The 15,602-nt window shown below is 42.9% G+C and overlaps 1 protein-coding gene across 5 annotated transcripts in view; it reads right to left on the bottom strand.

Annotated features, from left to right (window-relative positions):
- Positions 1–636: 636 nt before the first annotated feature.
- The window catches only part of gabrg2 (gamma-aminobutyric acid type A receptor subunit gamma2), a 45,222-nt gene continuing 30,256 nt past the window's right edge, over positions 637–15,602 (bottom strand). The window contains exons 7-10 of one of the 5 annotated variants that reach the window (XM_035527299.1): positions 14,968–15,120; positions 13,101–13,306; positions 11,392–11,415; positions 637–5,471 (exon numbers count right to left, since the gene is read on the bottom strand). In XM_035527299.1, the coding sequence (XP_035383192.1) occupies positions 5,190–5,471; positions 11,392–11,415; positions 13,101–13,306; positions 14,968–15,120 (665 nt within the window). In that variant the 3' untranslated portion in view covers positions 637–5,189. Of the gene's footprint in view, positions 5,472–9,145; positions 10,383–11,391; positions 11,416–13,100; positions 13,307–14,967; positions 15,121–15,602 lie in introns of those variants that run through there. The other 4 variants (XM_035527300.1, XM_035527302.1, XM_035527303.1 and 1 more) reach the window with 4 other exon arrangements.

Below are 15,602 nucleotides of genomic sequence, written 5' to 3'. Positions count from 1 at the left end.
GAACAGAGAATAACAGAACAGTGTTGTGATGTGGCATGGGGCTCTGCTGCCCGTCCAGAAGGTGTGAAGTTCTGGATGAAGAAGAGTCGCATAATCACCAAGACACTCGCTGCCATCTCAACTCCAACATCTGCACCTGGCCTCTGGGAAGGGGGCGGGACCAAGCCACTGGGGAAGGGGACACACCGTAGCTCCTCCACGCCACTGACCTGGTTGTCTGCAAGTGTGTGTGACACCAGCCGATGTGTGTCAGTGCCCTGGTCCAACCCAAACCTCACTCATTAGGCAGGTGAATGGGCTTATGGGAAATGGAGGAGGGGCCAAGGCACAGAGCAAATATGAATCTGTGATTGTCTGGCTCCTGTGGAGTGTCTGAATCAGAGAAACATGGTGTGGAGTGCCATCAGCCAAAACTGAAACAAATGTACTCAAATATAGTGGAAAATTAAAGCATTCACTTAAGATGAGTCATAGTTAACAAAGCAAAAGAAATGAAGAAATAAATAAAAGTGAAATGGCTCTGAAAATTCAGAGGTTTACAGGGACATGTCTAGGTGTGTAAGGGGACTGGTGTGTTGTGGGTTAGTCTGCTCAAACTGATCTGATGTAAGATATTTATGGAATTTGGACACATAGTAAGTTCATTCTTTTTATTGAAAAAAATTTCACACCTCTGTTCCTTTCCCTTCAGAAAGTGATTATCAGTACATCCAAGTATATAATGCAGACCCTAACAACAAACCATCGGTGTTTGTCCTGTACACTACTCAATAAATATATGGATATAGAGAGAGATGGCAAACAACTAACAAATCAATTGAATTGTTTGTTTTAGAGCCTGTCAGATACTGTCATAAATGGTAAATAATGTCTTCCCAGTTTGACAATAAAACAATATATATAACAATATATATTATTTACATTTTTTTCTTCACAACGTCTGTTATTTTCCAAAATAAAAAACACTTGGTCTTGATTTCTTTTTTCATAACTTGGGTTGGACCTGTTTGTACAGTCAAGGCGAGGGCAGGTGGACGAGGGGTCGGTGTCCAGAGCATTTCCACTCCAGCTGTTTGAGCGGCCGTGTAGTCCTCGCGCCCTAAACAGACGCCCTGCTGCACATGCAGGTCTGGAGTGTGTGGTTTTATTTCCTGCGTGCGCAGCTCAGGTCTCAGTGCCTGTGTTGAGGAGTATGAAACAGGTGATTGTTTAAGTGATGCACATATGTGTTCACAGCGATACAAAAAAAAAGACAACATTAACCTCAACGTTGACCTGGACCTCAGCATCCCACAGAGCTGTCAGAGATCAGCTATCAGAGCTAGCAGATGTGAAGTTTGTTCCTTCATATAACCAGAGTCCCTCATATAACCAGTTTTGTGACAGATCACCGTCCCCAATCAAATCATAAATAATTTGCTGCTAACAACATATCGAACAACCACTAAACCTGCCCATCGTGAAGATGTCCAAATGAAACCTCAGATCACCCTAGGGGCTGTAAGAGTCATTTCTACATTGTTATTGCAGGAATGACGAACACTGAATTAAAGTTAATGCCATGGTTTATTTTTAACCTAAACCATGCTACTGGCTATATTAGCCATCATTAATCACTGGTCAATTCCTTGACTGATCAATATATTTAATAATCTGATATATCCAGAAGTTCCCTTTCTTCAGGGTTCTCAGGTCTGAACTTTGTGTGCCATGATGTATGTGTCCCATGTAACAGACGTGGTGCTCCCAGTGGCACTGGGCATCTGTCTTGGGTCATGACCCTGTCTGCCCTTTGTACATCGTCTATTATAACTTATAAATCATTTTGGTATCTACATCAAATTAAGGTGGAATGGCTGAATACAAACAGAACACTGTCATAACCACACAAAGTATTCAATGATTCAAACTGGTTTCCATGAAACCTGAGAGCATATACATATTTTCTACAATCTTAAAAATAAATAAATAAACAAACAATGAATAAATACATCAGTACATATAGTAGCTCCATGACACAAAATGGTATGAAGTAGTTGTTCATTAAGATACTGTATATCCTGGCACTTAAATGTGGTCATCCACACACTGTGAAACCAATATTTACAGAGAGTGGACGTGCCCCATCTGATGCATGCAGCATCGATTTAATCTGAATTATAATCAGACAGAAGCACAGCTCTACTAACAGGAAGGGGGAATTATAATCAGACAACTCACATCAGTCCCACTGCCTTTCAAAGGAAAAAATAAAGCAAAACAACTCAGTGCAAATTTCGCCAATTCTGTTGCAGCCTGTGTTTTAAAGATGAACTGTGAATGTCAAAGGGATCATCTAGAAATGTCTGTCAAAGCAAACAGACGACTGAAGCACTGAGCAAACTGGACAGGGTTGGGATACTCCAACACGTAAGACATTCAGAAGAGCAAAGCGCCTCCCTGTTCTACAGTGTCTACACACACGCAAACACACACCAAATCCACCATCTCCCCAAAATGCTAAGAACTTTTTAATGGGTTGAAAACCTTCCCTGTGAAAATACCCCCATGTGAGTTACTGATCCAACATCAGAAGCCTGATATCAGGTGATGAGGTCACAGGGAGAGGGGAATGTGAGGAGTGTATTTTTTTGCAGCTAAGTGATAGTGGTGTAGTTGGTGTGTGTGATGTTGGAACTGGATGTTCTGCACAGTGGTAAATACACTTGCCGCGTTTACACATCAGCACACACACGCTGGCACTTGCCAAAGGTCAGATACAGCAGTTAAACACACACTGATGCATGTTACTGATACAGCAGTTAAACACACACTGATGCATGTTACTGATACAGCAGTTAAACACACACTGATGCAGGTATGAGGTGTTTCAAGGATAATAGCCTCTATCTGAAGGGACATGTGTGAGGTGTGTCCTGGATAATAGCCTCGATCTGAAGAGACAGGTGTGAGGTGTGTCCTGGATAATAGCCTCGATCTGAAGAGACAGGTGTGAGGTGTGTCCTGGATCACAGCCTCTATTGAAGTGACAGGTGTGAGGTGTGTCCTGGATAATAGCCTCGATCTGAAGAGACAGGTGTGAGGTGTGTCCTGGATAACAGCCTCTATTGAAGTGACAGGTGTGAGGTGTGTCCTGGATAACAGCCTCTATTGAAGTGACAGGTGTGAGGTGTGTCCTGGATCACAGCCTCTATTGAAGTGACAGGTGTGAGGTGTGTCCTGGATAATAGCCTCGATCTGAAGAGACAGGTGTGAGGTGTGTCCTGGATAACAGCCTCTATTGAAGTGACAGGTGTGAGGTGTGTCCTGGATAACAGCCTCTATTGAAGTGACAGGTGTGAGGTGTGTCCTGGATAACAGCCTCTATTGAAGTGACAGGTGTGAGGTGTGTCCTGGATAACAGCCTCTATTGAAGTGACAGGTGTGAGGTGTGTCCTGGATAACAGCCTCTATTGAAGTGACAGGTGTGAGGTGTGTCCTGGATAACAGCCTCTATTGAAGTGACAGGTGTGAGGTGTGTCCTGGATAACAGCCTCTATTGAAGTGACAGGTGTGAGGTGTGTCCTGGATAACAGCCTCTATTGAAGTGACAGGTGTGAGGTGTGTCCTGGATAACAGCCTCTATTGAAGTGACAGGTGTGAGGTGTGTCCTGGATAACAGCCTCTATTGAAGTGACAGGTGTGAGGTGTGTCCTGGATAACAGCCTCTATTGAAGTGACAGGTGTGAGGTGTGTCCTGGATAACAGCCTCTATTGAAGTGACAGGTGTGAGGTGTGTCCTGGATAACAGCCTCTATTGAAGTGACAGGTATATTGCAAGTTTTTCTTTTTTTTACAACCAGGCTGATATTCCACATGTTACCTGGACTGGTAATAATCAACAAAATAACAATTTAGTGCAAAACTGATATTCATATAAATGATGAACTAAAGAAATAACCTGCAGCCTTTTGGGGAAATGTACAGAGGTTTAGATGTAGTGGATGTGTAGCCACACCCGCCTCCGCATCCTCTACGTCATGCTACTAATGTCCTCCACGGCAAACTACACTGAGCTGAAATGTCCCACACAGAATCAATTTATCCTCACATCCTCACATTTGTGCTGTGGGACAAATGTCTCAAACAGAGAAAAAGGGAAAAAGACTGTGTTGTGGTAAAGGAAATAATGCATATACACTCAAAATTCACTTCAGATACCAAAGTGCAGAATATTTTAGACCAGGAAGCGTAGCCTATATACAACAACAGAAATGGAGAAATGTTGACATCAGTCAAGAGCTGGAAAAAAAACGTCTTGATAAGTTTGTTCAAATATGTATGCTTTTATGGAACAGCAGTTCTTGTGAATACTGTTAACTGAGTCACTGGTGAAAGCTTAGTTCTCGAGACAAAGAATAAATAGTTTTCTGTTTGTTCTTTTCATTTTTAAAAACAGCATTTAACTTGTGGTTGTTGTTTGTACTTTACCCATAACCATCAACAGAAGACTTTTAAATATTTGTTCATTTTTGGCCTGAAAAGGTGCATGCATTATATTTAAATACTACAGTGTACAGTATTAAAGTATTTACAGTCTCTGTACAGACGACCATAGATTTGACCAGCTGTGACAACAGAAGAGGGTTAACACGTACTCTAAAACCTCAAATACTTAAAGTGTCACAGCTGACTTTTTGTGTAGCTTTAAAATGACAGTGACATCAGGACAGGTTTGTTAACTAATAAACAATGTAAACTCAGACACCACTTACAGAGCCTTTAAAAATGGTGACTGGTTTGTAAATAACAACATGTACTTGTTTGGATGTGCTTGTCCAAAGTTGTTTTCATAGCTCTGTGCGGTGCTACCCGCCCCCCTTACTCCCATCAGGCCATGTCATCGAGAACATGGCCCCAAACTCTTACCAACAGAACATAGCAGAGAACCCTCGATGTGCTAGAAACTTCAGGTCCTTTCTTTTGTTTCTTCAACTTATTTTGCTACAAGTTTTGCTTTGTACACAACACACATTCATTAGAAAAAAAAAAATTCAGAAATTCAGAAGAAGAGAATGATACCAAAAAAAGTACAACTTCTGCTCTCTCAGTGGATCAGATCTTCTGAATTGAAATGGTGCTGGACTACAGAACGCGGACGACAAGGGCGAGCGAGGCATTCCCGGGAGGGCGAGGCATTCCCAGGCATCTCACAGGTACAGATATGACACCCAGTAGACCAGGTTGAAGAGACCGAAGGCAGTCGGGAAGAAGATGCGTGCGTAGGAGTCGATCTTAGCGATGCGGATGTGCAGGCGGCCACGACGCCAGGCGCCTGAGCGACAGTCCTCAAAGCAGCAAAAGAAGCTGGTGCAGTCTTTGCCGTCCAGACACTCATAGCCGTACTCCTCGTCGCGCTCCTGCAAGTGTGTGGCGTTGTTCATCTGGATGGCAGTGGCTGAGCGCGGCCGGATGTCCACGGTCGGTGTCTGCTTTAGGAGAGGAGAGCAGATCAGTGGGGTGCCCCGTAGACACACACACACAGACACACACACGCGCACAAACACACACACACAGACACACACACGCACACACACACAGACACACACACGCGCACACACACACACACACACACACAGACACACACACGCGCACACACACGCACACACACAGACACACACACGCACACACACACACACACACATGCACACATACAAACACAGACTCACACACACACGCACACACACACATACAAACACACACGCACACACATACATACAAACACACAGACTCACACACACACACACGCGCACACACACACACACACACGCACACATACACACACACACACGCACACACACACACACACACACACACGCACGCACACACAAACACACAGACTCACACACACGCGTACACACACACAGACTCACACACACACACACACACACACGGACACACACACACACACGGACACACACGGACACACACACACCAATATACACACACAAACCAGGGAACCAACTACCCCTCCCATTTCCCAAAGGTAATTTGCACCTGTTCTAGGTAGTGGTTCTGTTAGCACACATCATATATGACTAAGAATATTGGCCTCATCTGTGTATAACTGGGGTAAAGGCACTACTTAAACCTGAGTCAAATGAGATGCAAATTAATTAATTTATGGCTAAATCATAAAACCACGTGCTAAGCTGTCATTCAGAATGCAATAGCGTTGGACAAATTCTGAGCTTTTCCTTTAATTTCATTAGAGTTTTTATACTCGTTTCACACTTGTCTCAGTACTACGTCCACATCCGCAAAACTCTTCAAACAGTTTGAATCATACCTCAGCACTTGTTACAATTTATTGCAAAATGCACATAACACAAATATAGCACAACTATAAAACAACTATAACCAAACTCTAACTATAACTTAACTACAACAAAACTATAATATAACTATAACACAACTATAACAACTATAACATAACTATAACACAAATACAATATAACTATAACACAATTATAACATAAACATAACTATAACACAACTACAACATAACAAATATAACACAACTACAACATAACTATAACTATAACACAACTATAACAAATATAACAACCATAACACTACTACAATATAACAAATATAACACAACTATAACATAAATATAACACAACTAATACACAATTATAACACAAATATAACATAACTATAACACAACTATAACACAACTATAACCCAACTCTCACATAACTATAATTTAACTATAACAGCTATAACATAACTATAATACAGCTATAACACAATTCTAACATAAGCTCCCATAAGACTGCTTTGTCAATCACAATCAGCAAGTACAATCAACTTCAAAACACAAACAGCTTGTACCATTACACACACACACACACACACACACACACACACACACACACACACACACACACACACACACTATGTGTTTGTCTTTCCTGTTTGCTGTTCCTAGGCAGCTAAAGATCTGTGTGATCTGTTAGTGTACAGCTCACAGTAGATGTCATGACTGAGTGAACTGTAAATGAACAGATGTTTTACTGCACTGCAAACCCAGAATAGCAATATTTACTGTATACAGTAAAACCATATTTGATCAAGAAAAGTATTCTTCAGGTTCACTGTATTCTTCAGGTTCACTGGATCTGCTGTTTGCTCCCACAGTACAATTCACTGTAGTTCAGAAAAATAATGAAAAATAAATGCAATCAGTAACAAATACAGTCCAGTAATACGGTAATTCTAATACAGTCCTGTAATATGGTCATTCTAATACAGTCCCGTAATATGGTAATTCTAATACAGTCCTGTAATATGGTAATTCTAATACAGTCCTGTAATACGGTAATTCTAATACAGTCCAGTAATATGGTAATTCTAATACAGTCCTGTAATACGGTAATTCTAATACAGTCCCGTAATACGGTAATTCTAATACAGTCCCGTAATATGGTAATTCTAATACAGTCCAGTAATATGGTAATTCTAATACAGTCCTGTAATACGGTAATTCTAATACAGTCCAGTAATATGGTAATTCTAATACAGTCCTGTAATACGGTAATTCTAATACAGTCCCATAATATGGTAATTCTAATACAGTCCTGTAATATGGTAATTCTAATACAGTCCAGTAATATGGTAATTCTAATACAGTCCCGTAATATGGTAATTCTAATACAGTCCTGTAATACGGTAATTCTAATACAGTCCAGTAATATGGTAATTCTAATACAGTCCAGTAATATGGTAATTCTAATACAGTCCTGTAATACGGTAATTCTAATACAGTCCCGTAATATGGTAATTCTAATACAGTCCTGTAATACGGTAATTCTAATACAGTCCAGTAATATGGTAATTCTAATACAGTCCTGTAATACGGTAATTCTAATACAGTCCAGTAATATGGTAATTCTAATACAGTCCTGTAATACGGTAATTCTAATACAGTCTAATATGTCAAAATGTGACATATTTTCATCCACTGTGATCAGCGGTCCTTCCAATGTGCTCAATGTGTCTGTGGAATTTGCTGTAGCAATACAGACTGACTGGTGGCGACACTTTAGTTCACATAGTCTACGGATATGGTGAATGTGTTCAGTGTTTTGAAAAGGTGGACGTGGTTATGAGAGTGTCAATACGACCGTGAAAATCCGTCAACTGTCATTAGACATGTAAACAAAGTTGAAAATGATTGGACATCACAGGTCTTATTTACGTAGATCTGCTCCTGACGGACTCTGCGTGCGTGGCGTCTTCTCACCTCACTCTGATCTTGTGTTACAGTTTCGTATGAAGACAAAACAGTGGTTTGCTCAGTAAGTCTGAAAATACACTGGCATTAGAGCTCCTCAGTTAAATCTCTCTTACTGAGGACTCAGTGCTTTAAGATGTGAGTCTATTTACCCATTCTGACTGTAGGCCATCGACTCCACTGACATTTAAATGAGTCTCTGGCTCCCTTTAATCTGTGTGCAGGAGGCCTCCATGAGAACTGATGCCTTCTTACCAGACTAATGAACTGTAGCCTTCAGTCAGCGTCAGGTCTGACTCTGCACAGCACCGACTGTCAAACCAGGGAAGATTTTCACCCTGGACAGTAATTCCTGCAAATCCCCAATAACCCCATTTCCCCAGTTGCCTAAGCAGTCTGTGGATAATGTACTCAAGGTTGCTGACTGATTCTGCAGATTAACAAACAGTTCATCAACAACTGAATAAGTGTTATTACCTTTACCTTTAAGAATGGGAGACGTCATGTGTCATGTGTATTTTGCCCAGCACTAGAGCATTATGGGCTCTTGTAGTCCCTTTGTAAAACAAAGCGCGCCAATGCAGCCCAGCATCGCACCTGGTGCCGGCAGTGTCACGTGACTCCTCGCCCCTGGTGCCAGCAGGGTCACGTGACTCCTCACCACCCCTGGTGCCAGCAGGGTCATGTGACTCCTCCCCCGTTGCCAGCGGGGTCACGTGACTCTTCATCCCTGTTGTCGGAAGGGTCACGTGACTCCTCGCCCCTGGTGCTTGTTGGGTCACGTGACTCCTTGCCCTTGGTGCCGGCAGGATCACGTGACTCCTCACCCCTGGTGCTGGTTGGGTCACGTGACTCCTCACCCCTGGTGCCAGCAGGGTCACATGACTCCTTGCTCCTGACATGCACAGGCAGGCCAGGAGAGCTGAGCATCTGTCCGTCTCCATTACCCACAAACAGCTTTGCCTGTCTGGAAGCAGACGACCCTCAGATTGACGCCTGCGCCTGTCTCCACTTTCCATTTCCTGTTTTTTCCTGCTTTTTGTTCACTGTAAATTTTAAACTTTTAAAGTCCAACCTCAATTTCTTTCTAAACGCAGAGATTGATTCTGAGAGCAAAAAGAGTGTAAACAAATCATATTTTGACCTTTAAAATCAGCATTTCAGATTTCACCACTGATCTATAATAAAGAAGTGGACTGGTAGTAATGCCATAAATAATAATAAAATGTGTGAGTAATAGTTCCATCTCAAAAATCCTCAACAATATATTATCCAATATATTATGCAATGTATTAAAAACTACTTTATCCACCAGACAATGTAATTACAGCATTTTAATGCATAGATCTGAATGACTCCTTGATGGAAACACACCAAAGAAAGATTGGGTTTTTATTTTAACATGTGATCAATAATGTTAGCTTGAATACAAATGTATATTACCTTAAAATAAAAATATTTATAAAGTTATTCATTTTGTCCCCCTCCACGTTAGCTAAGCTAACTTTAGCTAACTAAGCCTGGTCAAGCTTTCAGTGTAATTGTGGTTTGAGCACAAACTAATGATGTCAGTATTACCTGTCTGATTAGCCAAATTAGCAATAGATCAGTTGGAATTTAATTAAACCATTTTAAAAGTGACAGTTACAGATGCTAGACAGCAGCTAAGCAGGTGCTAGATCTCAAATTTGTAAATAAGCGAAAAATGAATAAGCACATCCACAATATATGAACAACACCAATAAAGTACCAGAACGTCCTGCCACGTCACAGAAGGTTGACTGGCATGGAGAGGCAGCATAGTATGCAGTCCTCCCGAAGGCAATATGGCCATGTCTAGACATTTTATTGCATCAGATATCAGTTTATTTATTAGAGATCAGTGAATTTTACACATTTCAAGTTCACATTTCCATTCATTTGACATATTTATCAGTTCTTTCCGCTGGCTTTGGCTCTCAGTGCTGGGTAATCAGACCTGAGAGTGTAGCTCTGTGTTATTGTAAAGCTAACGCTATTGGGCTTTAAGGGGGTTCTTAAGGGTTGTCTCTTTCAGACAATTAAAGCAATGTCAACTGTTTAAGAAGAATTGGGTGATTCCCCCCTCACACACACACACACACACACAGACACACACACACACACACACACACACACACACACACACACACACACACACAGGAAGGTCAGTAGGCAGGGAGAGAAGGAAACCGCCACTATTAAATTACTAGAACATTGAAGACGTAAACCCTAGTTTAGCCAGCAGTGCAACGTGCGTGTGTCGAGAATCAAACGTTAGCCAGCATTGCAACGTGCATGTGACAAGATTCAAGGATAGTCAGCAGTGTAACGCGCGTGTGTTTAGGTTTTAAAGCTCATGTAAGGACAGTCTGAAATGTGTGTGTGTGTGTTTGTGTGTGTGTGTAGGTATGTGAGAGTGTGTGTCTCTGTGTGTCATTGTTGGTCCAGCATGAGACGCAGCGCCTGTTAGTGGCGGGGTAATGCTAAGGGTGTTGCAGGGGAGTGTGACATCTGGGAGCAGGGTAGAGCACAGGCACGACACAGCAGGGCAGGGCTGTGTCACAGCGCAGGCACGACACAGCAGGGCAGGGCTGTGTCACAGCGCAGGCACGACACAGCAGGGCAGGGCTGTCTCACAGCGCAGGCACGACACAGCAGGGCAGGGCTGTGTCACAGCGCAGGCACGACACAGCAGGGCAGGGCTGTGTCACAGCGCGGGCACGACACAGCAGGGCAGGGCTGTATCAGCGCAGGCACAACACAGCAGGGCAGGGCTGTGTCACAGCGCAGGCACGACACAGCAGGGCAGGGCTGTGTCACAGCGCAGGCACGACACAGCAGGGCAGGGCTGTGTCACAGCACAGGCACGACACAGCAGGGCAGGGCTGTGTCAGCGCAGGCACAACACAGCAGGGCAGGGCTGTGTCAGCGCAGGCACAACACAGCAGGGCAGGGCTGTGTCAGCGCAGGCATGACACAGCAGGGCAGGGCTGCGTCAGTGCAGGTACGACACAGCAGGGCAGGGCTGCGTCAAAGCGCAGGCACGACACAGGCACATGCAGAGGGGTTCAACTCCCATGCAAGCAAAGTACCTTGGATGAAAAGAGCCGGAGGAGCTGAGAAACAACATGAAATAAAAAAATAATAAACAGAGAAAGAAAAGGGAAACAAATTCACAACAAGAACAACAACCACAACAAGAACAACAAATGTAAAAAAATGCAAAGTGATGTCAACCAGGACAAATTGAAACCCGAAAGTGAGAAAAGAACAACGTCTAATAAATAGAGCAATCACTCCCACACTGTAACGACCACGACATAGACGCAGGGGGAAGGCACGTGAGCTGAGAAATCAAGACCACCAACTTATCAGTTTAATATTAATGAAATTAAATGAATATGTACCTCTTCTGTGGGTAGTAAATGCTTTACCGGCCAGGCCTGAGGTTGTCAGTGTTAGCTGGAAAAGCCACCGTTACCAACGCTTCTGCGCAGGGTTTATGCTGAGCACGAACTGTGATGTGAAGCTCAAGCTGAACTATGGTCTAAACAAACCACTGCATTACGTGATTACCTAATAGAAACTTATTACAAACGGTTGGAATGCTGCACAGGCACAACAGTCTTGCCAAACCAGAGTGCAGGAGATTCACTAATTCTGGCTCAGGCCAGAGCTAATGTAGCAGCAAAAGTCATGCGGAAACGCTCGCGTTTCAGAGTGAACCTCTCACAAACATTGAATAAGACACAGCAATGCTGTGAACGAATGAAGAGTTACTGGAAGGGATGGACAACATTACACAAATGAGCTGATTCTAACTGGCCACAATTATCTATCAATCATAATTAACCAAATGAGCATAATTTACATAAATGACTAGTCAGAAAAAAAATAACTGTCTTAGAGGCAACAGATGCACATATTTAGTTTAATGTGAACAACCCAAATCAGGATATGGGCACATCTAACCAGTGGATTACAGTATATTTTCATTATGATTTAAATGGTCTATTGGAAGACTTAAATTACAGTGTAAGCAAGATTGTACATCATTATGTCAAATTCTACATAAAATATCAATAGCTGAAATATGAATCTGGTCCTCTTTTTCACGCAAACGATGTCTGACGCAAATGACAATAAAACTGGACACAACAGTATCAACATCTTAAAAACTTTACAGAAAGACTCTAAAGAAGAAGTCCCTTGCCAAACTATGTGGAGAACCCTAACTGTAACTCTAACCCTATCTGCTATCCTAGAGACCTTTCTAAGCCAAACTTGGAAAAACCTAAAAATCATTCCTCTGCCTGACACTTATACACACAAATCAAATCAGAGGTTCATGGAGCCCATTTGTCTGTTTAAAGGCAGAATGATCTCCTTCAGACTGAAAGGTGCCATATGGGTGCCATTCCAGCACTTTGTGTTGTGGGCTTACTAGAGAGGATAAATGCAGGGATAAGGAACAGTTCTTCTCTCCTCCACTGTTCCACAGTGACACCCACTGAACACAGGACGCTCCTTGCAGTGTAACTGGATCAAAGGGCTGGGAACTATGTTGCTCCCTCTCTCGGTGTGTATTAAAAAAAATTACCCAAACACATCTTTAGCCCCCAGACCTTCAGTGCCTTTGTAGTCAATACACTACACCTGTAGCGTGAATCAATACCTCACACCTGCAGCACAAGCTGTTGGCTGTCTCCCTGCCAACGAGGCACAGAAGCAGAGGTTCCGTGTACTGCACGTTTTCTGCGGAGTGCCGTGATGCGTGTGCGGGTGTTAGAAGGCCACTCACTGGGTTCTTCTTCTTCTTGTCTTTGTTTTTGCTGGGCTTCCGATTGCTCACGAAGTAATGCAGCGTTCCGTACTCGATCAGAGCGGCGAAGACGAAGATGAAGCAGACGGACACAAACAGATCCATAGCCGTGACGTAGGACACCTTTGGCAGGGACTTCCGAGCTATGGTACTTAGCGTGGTCATAGTTAGGACAGTTGTGATTCCTGCACAATGGAGAGAAGCCACCTTAGGTTAAGAACCAGAGCAAAAACAGTGTCTTAGTGTGCAAGGCAAAGTTACACTTTAAACACTAAAGAACAGTACTAGAGGCTATAGTAGCATTAGTATTAGTAGTAGTAGTATAAGTAGTATTAGTAGTAGTACTAGTAGTAGCAGAGGCTATAAAAGTAGTAGTAGTAGTAGTAGTAGAGGCTATAGTAATAGAAGTAGTAGTAGTAGAGGCTATAGTAGTAGTTGTAGTAGTATTAGCAGTAGTAGTAGTAGTAGTAGTAGTAGTAGTAGTAGATATAGTAGTAATCGTAGCAGTAGTAGTAGTAGTAGTAGAGGCTATAATAGTAGTATTAGTAGTATAGACTATAATAGTAGTATTAGTAGTGGTATTAGTAGTAGAGGCTATAATAGTAGTGGTAGTAGTAGTAGTAGTAGTAGTATTTGTACTAGTAGTATTAGCAGTATTAGTAGTAGTAGTACTAGTAGTAGTAGAGGCTATATAAGTAGTAGTATTAGCAGCATTAGAAGTAGTAGTATTAGTAGTAGTAGTAGTAGTAGTAGTAGGAGAGGCTATAGTAGTAGTAGTAGTAGTACTCATATTAGTAGTAGTAGGAGAGGCTATAGTAGTAGTATTAATAGTAGTAGTAGTAATACTCATATTAGTAGTAGTAGGAGAGGCTAGCCCGGATGACCGTGTGCTAATAAGAACAGCTCACCATCACTTATATTTAGGTTAGCATGCTAACCTAACCAGCGTAAAGAACCGTTCTGTGCTTCCATCTACCAAACATGTCAGTCATTACCACAGCAAATATTAGCGCAGGGCTGCAGAGTTAGCATGTTCCACTGCAGCTCGTGTCTAATCGAACACTCCCACCACTTTGATTAGCACCACAGGCAAGATAACAGCGAGCATTCTAATGAGCCATGGTGGAATGACTGTGGGCCATCTGCTCCAATGGGTCACACCCAGAGCTACAAAGGAAAAATCACACACACTTGAGGGAGGTGGGGGTGTGCGTGGGGGGTGTACTCCAGCCTCTAGGCTTGTACCAATCTTATGCTTAGAAAATCTACCCTTATAAATAAACATAAAGAATCTCCACTGTTAACCATGCTAGCGTGAAGTAGTTTTGCAAAGACCCAGTGTTAAATCAGAGTAAAGACCATAAGTGAGAAAGCACGCTGCAGAAGGTCAGGTGCAAAGATGCATCCTCAGCAGACCCTGTCTCAGTGGGACCAGAGCGGAGTCAGAACATCCTCAAATCCCTCAAATTCTCCTTGTGTGGCTCAGGCAAGCCAGACGCCTGGGTTACAGCGCTGAACGCACACATGGCTGTATAATGAATAACTTATCAGATATGCACAAGACAAAAACCAAGCTTCATCCAGCCTGACTGGGTGCAGAGAGCTCATCTGGCCTGTGATTCGTGGGGGTGGGGCTGTGCACGGGACCAGGAGGAAGAGCTTAATTAGAGACAACCTTCACTAATGAATTCCAGCGCGGTGTTTGTCTCCGCTTGGGCGAGGCTGCACCATTATGGAAATGAAAGGTAACGCCTCAGCCGAGGGACAGCAGGCTCAGATGGGGAACAGATCTCTTTTCTCGCCTGCCCGTGTGTCACTAAGTCATTGTAGTTGTTGATATAAGTACCCAGGGACGTGCGAGCGGGCACAGCATCTTTGTTGATCCAGAAGGAGACCCATGAGAGCACGACGATCAGGGTGCAGGGGATGTACGTCTGGATGGTGAAGTATCCCATCCTCCGACTCAGGTCAAAGAAGACTGTCAGAACGACGTAGTCACCTGCAGAGCAGAGGAACAGTGTGGAACAGAAGGGAATGACATTTAGAATGGAGGCCACATGTATGGAGTGTAAGGGAAAGGCCGGCATGAGTAGATCAAAGCCATGTCCTGCTTTTGGCCAGGGTAGGTTATCCTGTTCCCACAGCAGGGATTACTGGGTGTCTATTACTATTGCCCATCTAGCAGTTGCTGACACCACAGAACTGCATGATGGTCACGTCTTTAACGCCTCATCCTGAAGCTGTTTCTGAATCCCTTTCGCTTCTGTTCCCTGCATGACGAGCTGATGGAGGGATCAGAAGCAATGTCAGGATGAGTGGGTGAAAGAGAGGAAAAGAAAAGCATACAGATATTCCCCAGAGATGTGAAACAGATATCACACATATGTCAAAGACATAGCATATTACAGAAACTGAAAATTAAAATTTGCAGGAGAAACTGAAAGAAACCGATTCTGACTTTCGCAATAGGAATACCACTGA

The sequence above is a fragment of the Electrophorus electricus genome, chromosome 6 (genome assembly GCF_013358815.1).
Source record: "Electrophorus electricus isolate fEleEle1 chromosome 6, fEleEle1.pri, whole genome shotgun sequence".
NCBI classification, from domain to species: Eukaryota; Metazoa; Chordata; class Actinopteri; order Gymnotiformes; family Gymnotidae; genus Electrophorus; species Electrophorus electricus.
This window is presented reverse-complemented; position numbering and strand designations above follow the sequence as displayed.